At 40.7% G+C, this 11670-nt stretch overlaps 1 protein-coding gene across 1 annotated transcript; it reads left to right on the top strand.

The window, feature by feature from the left end:
* Window positions 1-1667: 1667 nt before the first annotated feature.
* Window positions 1668-9757, top strand: LOC146643197 (major histocompatibility complex class I-related protein 1-like). The gene is made up of 7 exons (XM_085396652.1): window positions 1668-1719; window positions 2000-2266; window positions 2972-3247; window positions 8310-8639; window positions 8937-9026; window positions 9258-9275; window positions 9394-9757. Exons 1-7 carry the CDS (start codon window positions 1668-1670, stop codon window positions 9444-9446), a joined length of 1086 nt encoding a protein of 361 aa, XP_085252778.1. The 3' UTR covers window positions 9447-9757.
* The last annotated feature ends 1913 nt before the right edge of the window (window positions 9758-11670 follow it).

The raw sequence follows: 11670 nt of genomic DNA, 5'->3' as shown, positions 1-11670 counted from the left end.
TAAAGGCCTCAGACTAGACTTGACCGGAGGGCCATGCTGCTCAAGCTGTTAAACATGTTTTTAAGCTAAAATGAAATAATTATTTTGTTTCTGAAATGCTTTTAAACTGATCTAATCATATCTAATCTTAAGTTGAAGCAACATTATTTTTTCTGCAGGTGAAACTGAGAATATATTATATAAACTGCTTTGGTTTAGATAATGTGTTATACCAGGGTTTTAACCAGCTGAATAACAGATATAAAGGTTTGTCTTGTTTATGTGTCCCAAATATGGTACAATGACACTAGTTTGCTAGTATGGGACACCTATGGGTTATCAAAAACCTCTGAAACCATACAAGCCAATAAAATATAAAACCTTACACATTTCAGAGAGATTTATATCCATTTGTGACACATTATCTATATTAACTAAAAATAAAATTAAAGGGAAATGTTAAAATGATAAAAAAGAATATTAGAATAGCAGTCAAATACTAGTTACATTACTTAACAGGGAAACTATTTCTGCATGGAAAATGGACTGAAAGGCAAACCAATAAACAAACATACACATACACACAGAACAAAACAAAACAATTAAAACAAGCACACAGTAAACATGAGCAGTGTGTTATAACAGTTGTGTCATACAGCTATAACACATTAGAGCCAGAAGGCACCTGACTAGTTAGCTGGTATTCTCTTAGCATCCTAACAAAAGTGGCACTCGTGAATAAAGTTACCTTGGTGTAAAAATTCAACTTTCAGACTACATGCTAATAGTGCTTATAATAAAAATGCATGTTAACATTGATCATGTGAACCACCTTCAGTTGGGATGCAGTGATGAGAACCTTAACAATACAGTTGCATTATTTATCCACCAGGTGGCTCCAACTATTCACATGTTGCTCAAGCACATCAATGTTTTCACACCTTCATGAAACTTATAAGGAAGTTAGATCTAAATGTCTCTGAAATGTAATCATTTCAGACATCTTGTTGTTATGGATGTGAATCCAACCAATCGGGTCAATCAGGTTTTTTTCTCTCTCTTTCCCTCTATCTAGCCACCTGTTTATCAAGTAAAGCTGTGGGACACAAATAATCTTTTAAGTTTTAAGTTTTGTTTGTTTCCCATTGATTCTGGAACTATAAACTGAATAAAAGTAGGAAAACTGCTTCAAGTATTTGTTTTCTTTTGTATACCAATTTGTATTTCACGGTTTATCATGGGGTTTCTTAATTAAAAGTATTCTACTTTTTATTATTAGTAAAACTTCTGCAGGTGTCAAGTTGAGTAAGTCTAGTGTTTCACATTCTGTGTAAATGATGTGATTTGGATTGGGTATGCGGAAGAGAATTCTTGGATAGATGAATGATCTGCTTTGGCTTTTAACTGCAGACAAGCAAAGATAAACATCTTCATAGAAAAATACCCTGAGCATACACTTGAATTGTGAAAAGGTCCCTATTGAATACACAACCCAAACTAACTCTATACAGCAGTCAAACTGAAGTAGTGTTTGTTAAAACAAGGAGCTGTAGGGAATCAGTCCAAGTTGAACATGCCTCAGATACTCAGAATGTAATCTCAACCAGGAAACATCTTTGGGCTGAACAGACATGTAAAACTCTCTAACTCTTCTCCCACTTGTTCAGTTCTGTGCCAACTCTCTAAACATGATGAAGAAACTTATGTTTCTCCTCCTCCTCTGCCATGCTGCATCTGCAGGTAAGATCGTGATCCATTTTAATAAGTATATTAGTTTGGAATTTGCGTAACGCTGGAGGCTTTTAAAGCTAATCATAAATTAGATGATGTGTAAACAGTAATAATGTGGCAACTGTGACATTAACTAAAAGGTATGCTTAGTGCTTGTTATAATACTGAATTCATTACAAGACAGTTTAATATGTTTAATTCACAATATACTGAGTATAATGTAAGAACATTTCAACTTGTCACAACTCTGAATGATGTTTAAATGGCTTAAATTCTATTTGTCCCACAGCAATACGCTCCTTTAAGATGTATTTTATGATATCATCTGGAGTCCGAAATGTTCCCGAATATTTGGCAGCGGTAAATGTTGAGGATGTTATGATTGCTTACTATGACAGCAACATGAATGAACCTGAACCCAGACAGGACTGGGCAAAAGAAGTGAAGAAAGAGGATCTCCAGCTATGCAAAGAGCATGGTCAGATGATGATACTTTATCAGCAGATGTTAGAAGTTGCAACTGCCAGTTTCAAGCAGCACACAAACCAAACTAAAGGTATGTTAATAATTACATGTTTCTGTGGTACGTTCACTTGTATTCCTTTTTTTGTTTGATTTTTTTTTAGATAGAACAATTCTAAGGATGACTAGTGCAAAGAGAATAAAACCACTAAAACAACAGTACCATGTGTTCACACGTCAACTTGCATTGCAATCCTAAAGGGCAAAGTTGCAAAATGTTTTATATCACTCGCACTTTTAGTCGTACTGTGCCACATGCAAAGAGCAGTGAGGAAGCATAATAGCTCCCTGTAAGCATACCTATGACCTGAAAAAAGAAAAGAAACATTCTTCTGTTCAAATTTTTTAAAATCTACAAAACTGCTTAAATTTCCATACTGTATTGTAGTGTTAAATATAGCTGATAACAATAGCGTATAAGACCAAATAAAACAATTTTTCAGGTGATGTTGTGAGCATTGTCAGCTAATCATAAACATGTTAACATGAGCATCTTGATATTAGCGTAACAACAGGGTGCAACTGCTAGCATGGCTGTGGAGTCCAATTTACTTGACTATTTGCAGTCTTGTCACATTTGTGACAGTGCGATGATTGCTACATAGTCTGGAAATTGGTATTGGGAGATGATCTTTAGGCTATGATAAGTTACTGTTATGAAAATATGTACTATAAGTGTAATATCAGTTACTTTAAATTGTGTTGGACCCTGAATAATAGTTCAGTCTCTCTTTCTCAGGTGTTCACATAATCCAGGAGTTGATTGGTTATGAGTTGGAAGATGAGACTGAAAAGGTCACTGGGATTAAACAGTTTGGTTATAATGGAGAAGACTTCATTGCACTGGACATAGAAACAGAGACATGGATCTCTTCAAACCCACAGGCTGAAATCACAAAACAAATTTGGAACGCACACACCAATAAGGGGTTTTGGAAGAACGTATTCGCAACTACTCTCCCGGCATGGTCCAACATGTACATGAATTATGCTGAAAGTTTTGTGCATAGAAAAGGTACAGTCACATCACACACACACACACATAAATATATATATATATATATATATATATATATATATATATATATATATACACACACAGTGGGGCAAAAAAGTATTTAGTCAGCCACCGATTGTGCAAGTTCCCCCACCTAAAATGATGACAGAGGTCAGTAATTTGCACCAGAGGTACACTTCAACTGTGAGAGACAGAATGTGAAAAAAAAATCCATGAATCCACATGGTAGGATTTGTAAAGAATTTATTCGTAAATCAGGGTGGAAAATAAGTATTTGGTCAATAACAAAAATACAACTCAATACTTTGTAACATAACCTTTGTTGGCAATAACAGAGGTCAAACGTTTACTATAGATCTTTACCAGGTTTGCACACACAGTAGCTGGTATTTTGGCCCATTCCTCCATGCAGATCTTCTCGAGAGAAGTGATGTTTTGGGGCTGTCGCCGAGCAACACGGACTTTCAACTCCCGCCACAGATTTTCTATGGGGTTGAGGTCTGGAGACTGGCTAGGCCACTCCAGGACTTTCAAATGCTTCTTACGGAGCCACTCCTTTGTTGCCCGGGCGGTGTGTTTTGGATCATTGTCATGTTGGAAGACCCAGCCTCGTTTCATCTTCAAAGTTCTCACTGATGGAAGGAGGTTTTGGCTCAAAATCTCACAATACATGGCCCCATTCATTCTGTCCTTAACACGGATCAGTCGTCCTGTCCCCTTGGCAGAAAAACAGCCCCATAGCATGATGTTTCCACCCCCATGCTTCACAGTAGGTATGGTGTTCTTGGGATGCAACTCAGTATTCTTCGTCCTCCAAACACGACGGGTTGAGTTTATACCAAAAAGTTCTACTTTGGTTTCATCTGACCACATGACATTCTCCCAATCCTCTGCTGTATCATCCATGTGCTCTCTGGCAAACTTCAGACGGGCCTGGACATGCACTGGCTTCAGCAGCGGAACACGTCTGGCACTGCGGGATTTGATTCCCTGCCGTTGTAGTGTGTTACTGATGGTGACCTTTGTTACTTTGGTCCCAGCTCTCTGCAGGTCATTCACCAGGTCCCCCCGTGTGGTTCTGGGATCTTTGCTCACCGTTCTCATGATCATTTTGACCCCACAGGATGAGATCTTGTACATATATATATATATATAAAAACACCCAGCACGCCCCTGCGGGCGGTTTATCCTTCAAGCTCGGGTCCTCTACCAGAGGCCTGGGAGCTTGAGGGTCCTGCGCAGTATCTTAGCTGTTCCCAGGACTGCGCTCTTCTGGACAGAGATCTCCGATGTTATTCCCGGGATCTGCTGGAGCCACTCGCCTAGCTTGGGAGTCACCGCACCTAGTGCTCCGATTACCACGGGGACCACCGTTACCTTCACCCTCCACATCCTCTCGAGCTCTTCTCTGAGCCCTTGGTATTTCTCCAGCTTCTCGTGTTCCTTCTTCCTGATATTGCTGTCATTCGGAACCGCTACATCGATCACTACGGCCGTCTTCTTCTGTTTGTCTACCACCACTATGTCCGGTTGGTTAGCCACCACCATTTTGTCCGTCTGTATCTGGAAGTCCCACAGGATCTTAGCTCGGTCATTCTCCACCACCCTTGGGGGCATCTCCCATTTTGACCTCGGGACTTCTAGGTTATACTCGGCACAGATGTTCCTGTACACTATGCCGGCCACTTGGTTATGGCGTTCCATGTATGCCTTGCCTGCTAGCATCTTGCACCCTGCTGTTATGTGCTGGATTGTCTCTGGGGCATCTTTACACAGCCTGCACCTGGGGTCTTGCCTGGTGTGATAGACCCCAGCCTCTATGGATCTTGTACTCAGAGCTTGTTCTTGTGCTGCCATGATTAGTGCCTCTGTGCTGTCTTTCAGTCCAGCTTTGTCCAGCCACTGGTAGGATTTCTGGATATCAGCCACCTCCTCTATCTGCCGGTGGTACATACCGTGCAGGGGCCTGTCCTTCCATGATGGTTCCTCGTCTCCCTCCTCTTTCTTGGGTTTCTGCTGCCTGAGGTATTCACTGAGCACTCGGTCAGTTGGGGCCATCTTCCCAATGTATTCTTGGATGTTCCTTGTCTCATCCTGGACTGTGGTGCTGACACTCACCAGTCCCCGGCCCCCTTCCTTCCGCTTAGCGTACAGCCTCAGGGTGCTGGACTTGGGGTGAAACCCTCCATGCATGGTCAGGAGCTTTCTTGTCTTTATGTCAGTGGCTTCTATCTCCTCCTTTGGCCAGCCTATTACCCCAGCAGGGTACCTGATCACGGGCAGGGCGTATGTGTTGATGGCCCGGATCTTGTTCTTACCATTCAGCTGACTCCTCAGGACTTGCCTGACCCTCTGCAGGTACTTGGTGGTTGCAGCCTTTCTAGCGGCCTCTTCATGGTTCCCATTTGCCTGCGGGATCCCCAAGTACTTGTAACTGTCCTCTATGTCTGCAATGTTGCCTTCTGGTAGTTCAATCCCCTCAGTTCTGACTACCTTCCCTCTCTTTGTTACCATCCGACTACACTTCTCCAGTCCGAACGACATTCCAATGTCATTGCTGTATAGCCTGGTAGTGTGGATCAGTGAATCGATGTCTCGTTCACTCTTGGCATACAGCTTGATGTCATCCATGTACAGGAGGTGGCTGACAACTGCTCCGTTCCGTAGTCGGTATCCGTAGCCAGTCTTGTTAATGATCTCACTGAGGGGGTTCAGGCCTATGCAGAACAGCAGTGGGGACAGAGCATCTCCTTGGTAGATCCCGCACTTGATGGTAACTTGTGCTATGGGCTTGGAGTTGGCCTCTAGTGTTGTACGCCACATCCCCATTGAGTTCCTGATGAAGGCTCTTAGGGTCCCATTGATCTTGTACAATTCTAGGCATTCCAGTATCCAGCTGTGGGGCATTGAGTCATAGTCATCTTGTAATCAATCCAGGCAGTGCACAGGTTGGTCAGTCTGGTCTTGCAGTCTCGGCTGATTGTTCTGTCTACCAGTAGCTGGTGTTTTGCACCTCTGGTATTCTTGCCAATTCCTTTCTGTGTCCCGCTCATGTATTGACCCATGTGCCTGTTCATCTTAGCCGATATGATGCCTGACAGGAGCTTCCATGTAGTACTGAGGCAGGTTATTGGTCGGTAGTTGGAGGGGACCGGTCCCTTCTTGGGGTCCTTGGGGATCAGGACCGTCCGGCCTTCAGTTAGCCATTCCGGGTGTCTCTCGTTAACTAGCAGCTGGTTCATTTGTGCTGCCAGACGCTCGTGGAGTGCAGTCAGCTTCTTCAGCCAGTAGGCGTGAACCATGTCGGGCCCTGGTGCTGTCCAACTCTTCATACTGGAGACCCTTTCTTGGATATCTGCCACTGTGATGGTTACTGGACCCTGTTCAGGGAGGTCGCTGTGGTCTGCCCTCAGATCCACTAGCCACTGAGCATTGCCGTTATGGGTTGCATCCTTCTCCCATATGCTCTTCCAGTATTGCTCCGTCTCCAGCCTTGGTGGTGCTGTTCTCTTATTGTTCCCTTGCCACTGAGAGTACACCTTTGCTGGTTCTGTGGAGAACAGCTGGTTTATTCTCCTCCCTTCTATCTCTCTGGTGTACCTCCTCAAGCGGCTGGCCAAGGCTGTGAGTCTTTGCTTGGCAGTTTCCAAGGCCTCAGGTATGGACAGCTTGCTGTATTTCTTAGGCACCTTATTTGTCGCACCTTTCTGCAACTCCGTTAGTTGGCTAACCTCCCTCCGTGCTACTTTGATCTTGCCCTCTAGCCTCCTTCTCCATGGAGGGTACTGCCCCTTGTGGCTGTTCAACTTGTAACCAAGCATCTCACTGATCACTGCTGCCGTATTGTAGATCAGCTTGTTAGTGTCGGTAATTGTGGTTGTAGGTATTGCCCGTAGTGCTGCATTAACATCATCTAGCAGACCTTCTGAGGGTACTTCACGTAATCTTGGTAACCGGCTACGGGGGATCCAGGTTTCAAGCTTGGCCATGATCCTATTTTTCAGGTCAGTTCCTCTCGCACTCAACGATCCTTCTCCTATCGCACTTGGGGCTATGTACCCAATCTCGGGTGGGGGTGATGATATCTCCCCCCTGACCTGGCGTCCTGACTCCTCCTTGCCGTAGCATTTGTGTTGTACCTCGTCAATCTCTAGCTGTGAGAGCAGTCCCTTCTTTCGAATGTTGGAACACTGAGCTACTAGTTGTTTCGCCATCATTGTGGATGTTGGGTATCGAAGAATCCATAGGTCCCTCATCCTATTCATGTAGCCCCTTCCGCCGGGGTTACTTGCGTAGTAGCATTCCAACAACGCCCTGTTTTCGTCCCTTGCCCACCGATGCCTTCTTGTTCCAGTAGCCCACTTTTCGTCAGGGTGCCCTGGTTCCTCAACACCTGACGCGGACCTTGTTGATCCGGGCGACGTCCGAGCCGGCATGCCTTCATATTTATCTGTCTCGCTCATGTCTGCGGTAGGCTTGCTTAGCATAGGGGGTCTAGCCTTAGGACCCTTACTGGATACAGACGCCCCAGGCAGGAATCGAACTTGCGATCCTCTGTTCCAAAGGCGTGTAGTTTTAACCACTACGCTATCCAGCTGCTATATATATATATATATATATATATATATAAATAAAAAGAGAGAGAGAGATGTGTGTGAGTGTGTGTGTGTGTGAGAGAGAGAGAGAGGAAGAGGCCAGAACCTTTTAAAAAATACATCTTATAATACTTTACATGTTTTAATGAATAAAATATGTAAAGTATTGTCAAAATGTTGCTTCATTTGTGCATGTTGAGATAATTACAGAAAATACTTTGATGTCTGATTACTGTCATTATAACATGCAAATAGACATGTTTAACATTGCCACATAATCATTATCATTTCTAAGGTTTTACATATATTTACATATTATGTTACTATCATTTTCCTCCACAACATTTCTGACATTACATGAAAGTCTAACTGGTGCCCAGTATCCAAGGCCTAAGAGTTACAAGTAGCTCAAACAATGGGATGTGACACTAAAACTGTTGCTGTAACATAGAATGTCTCTCCAGTTCCTCCTTCAGTGTCTCTCCTACAGAAGACTTCGTCCTCTCCAGTCAGCTGCCATGCTACAGGTTTCTATCCTGACAGAGCCATGATGTTCTGGAGGAAAGATGGAGAGGAGATACATGAGGATGTGGACCACAAAGAGATACTGCCTAACCATGATGGGACCTTCCAGATGAGTGTTGACCTGGATATTTCATCAATCGGACCTGAAGACTGGAGAAGGTATGACTGTGTGTTTCAGCTCTCTGGTTTTGAGGACAATGTTGTCACGAGACTGAATCAATCAATCACCAGAACCAACTGGGACAAAGGTGAAACTGGAAATAATGAAGGTGAGAAAAACAATACTGTCAGATGGTTGTGCTTCATTTCAGTTGTAATAACAGGGTTGATTGTCACATTGCTTGTTCCTTGATACCCATTTTGAGCCAACACTTTATTCCTAGATTTGATAAGGAATGGATATTGAAAGATTTTTCAATGATCAGCAATTCATGCGAAAGTAAGAATTGTGACAACCAATCCCTGGTCTATCCCACTTTATATTTATTACCTCACACCAGCTTTTGGTTTAAAGGAGAATGTTTTCTTATAAACTGCAGATGATTGTTGGTTTATTTGTATTTTAGACAGATCCGTTCCTATCATCACTGCCATGGTTGTTCTTGTTGTCATCGTCACTGTTGTTATTGGATTTGCTGGTTACAAAAGAAAGAAAGGTAAGCAGTTAAAGAGTTGAGCTGGTGTTCTTTACCACTGTGCAAAACTGAAGATAATAATAAAAAAAAAACAACACAGCAGCAGCACCACACACAGTTATTCTCTCTGTATTCTCTCTTTAAGAATCAAGATTTGGTTTGCTACATAGATCATGGTTTAGTATAGAAAGGAAGACTTTTATATTTAAAAATGTAAGAACTGAAATTATCTGTTTTTCCATTTTGTTTTAGGCAAAAGCACCAACTTGTGTAAGTATAACATGTAGGGAAAAGAAACATTTTATTTATATTGCAATTGCTATTTCTTTTTTATAAATAAAATCCAATCAATGATCAGTGGACTTAAAATGTGTTTTGGATCTTACAGCACCTGTCAACATCTCTGACCTCTGTGAGAGACTGAATCCAGAGACCACATAAGCAAACACAGCTCCCGGACATACAGTGACATCAAGAGTTTAGAATCAGACTCCTTCATTGTCATTATGTCAAAAGCACAATGCAATTACATGCTGTCCCATTCAGTGCAGAGAAAAGCATGGAAAGCAAAGAAAGCAATCTAACTATTCACAGAAATACAAAAGTTGAAAATAAAATTCTAATAAAAACAGAAAATACAGTGCAAATAAATAAACAGATATGTACATTTGTGTGTGTGCTTGAGTCACTATTGATTGCACAGTTTGGACACATTAGTGTTTATTTACTGTCTATTATTTACAATCAAGTTCGTTTGTTTTTGCTTTTATTGAATAAAGAATTTTTGAAGCTGTCACAAACTCACTAAGGCTGCATGAAAGACCTTCTTAATTCAGTTATGGGACTATTAAGATAACATTGTAGAAATAAGTACAATTTTTTTTTGTTTACTTCATTACTTTCATTTTTTCCTCTTGGAAATAAATGTTTATTTACTAAAAAATACATAATCAATAAAGATATTATATTTAAAGTTGGTTTCTATGTGAAAAATTACATTATACCTATTGTCTGTGAAGGTTCTCAGTCATCCAGGTCATCGTAGTCAAAGGAGCTTGCAAATTATACCTTATACCTATTGTTACATAGTTTAATTGTAATTCATTGTAATTATGCACCTTACTGTGAAAACTGTTTATACGGTCTGTGCACCTTGATACAATTTTCTGTAAAAAAATAAAAAAAAAATTCTAGGAGTTTCAGTTTTCTTACTTTACAAGCTGTCTGGATGAATTGTTTTATTATCTCGTGTGTTAAAATCACATTTCCATTACACATGGAACTTTTGAACTGTGCCAAGGAGATTATGTTTTTTGGTGTTTGGTGTTTTGCATCCACCTTGGCAGAGTTTTGGGCTCTCGGAGTGCTTCCTGTTTACTCTGCAGATCTTTAAGAAACTTACAAGGAAGTCAGATGCTAATTTGAAAATGCAAATAAGCCAACACCTGGGTTAATAACAAGGAAATTGGAAACATTTTCTTGTTATTCATGTGGAGCATAGAAGCAGGAACTGATGAAACAGGTTTAGTAATTTTTTTTAAACAATGGAAACGGCTACAGATGACAGCTAGAGATTAAAAGACGTTTAAAAGGAGGTTTTCTTGTACACATCTTTATCTTAGTACACTACTGGAAACCCACTGAGGCTCCACCACAATTCTTAATAATTCAAAGTGCATAATAAACTATAGTAACTGTCTGGTAAACTCCTTTGTAGCTGAAAATGTTAACATTAAAAAAATAAAAAAGTTTTACTTTTTTTAACTTTTTTAAATTTTGCTTTTTCGAAAATGCTCAGCCTTTAACATAACCAGGTATGCTGTGGAGTTTAGCAGCAGAAAAGCAGAGGCGAATATCTCAAAACACACAGAACAATATACGATAGCCAAAATAAACCCACAATATTTGTGTACCTATATGAAGCTCTATATAGAAGTTACTTGTGAAAACCAACATATTTGTTGGGTCAGTCATGGCTATGGTGCACATCTTTAAAGTTTCAGTTTATGTTTTGCATGATTTACTTTATTTTAAACTTTGCACAAGACAAGCAGCAACAAATGAATCAAAGTAAAAATGTAAAAAAAAAGTTTTGAACATAACAAAGAAGTCTATTTCATTTCATTACTGAACCAGTTAAACTGAAAGAGTATTCGTTGGAGCAAAGTCCATGTTATTCTGCAGGGTGTCAGTTGACGTTGAGCCATTCAAAAAACTCCAGTAAACCAGGAAACATTATTAGACTGACCAAACCTGTAAAACCATCTCACACTTCTCTCAGTTGTTCAGTGTGAATCCAGCTGTCTAAACATGATGAAGGAGCTAACGATACTCCTTTTCCTATGTCATGCTGCATCTTCAGGTAAGATCATGATCAACAATCAAGATATATTTTAATTTCTAATTTTCTCAATGAGACTATTGTTATCAACTAAATTTGAAATTAAAATTAGCCTAAAGAGAAAAACATGGAGCAAAAGTGTGTGATAAAGTTGTGTCAGCAGCTAGGTCTACCTAATCAACTGAGTAAACAACAACTAAATACAGACTAGTTAAATACCACTCTGCAAGTAGAAACAGAGCCAAACTCATTCTCACTTGCTGACATGACAACTAGTGAAAAAAAATAACAAATCCTGTTTCTCTTACAGCAAAACACTCCTGG

The sequence above is a fragment of the Rhamphochromis longiceps genome, linkage group LG22, assembly GCF_057381845.1.
Source record: "Rhamphochromis longiceps isolate RC_006_pf linkage group LG22, R_longiceps_female_GT1.1, whole genome shotgun sequence".
NCBI classification, from domain to species: Eukaryota; Metazoa; Chordata; class Actinopteri; order Cichliformes; family Cichlidae; genus Rhamphochromis; species Rhamphochromis longiceps.
Note: the sequence above shows the minus strand (reverse complement) of the source record. Positions and strands in the feature narration are given on the sequence as shown.

Excerpts from the sequence above, each read along its gene's own strand:
- LOC146643197 (XM_085396652.1), top strand. The coding sequence starts at position 1,668 with ATGATGAAGAAACTTATGTTTCTCCTCCTCCTCTGCCATGCTGCATCT. Across the intron at positions 1,720-1,999 it reads CTGCCATGCTGCATCTGCAG|CAATACGCTCCTTTAAGATG; the intron begins GTAAGATCGTGA and ends TTTGTCCCACAG. Across the intron at positions 8,640-8,936 it reads TGAAACTGGAAATAATGAAG|ACAGATCCGTTCCTATCATC; the intron begins GTGAGAAAAACA and ends TTTGTATTTTAG.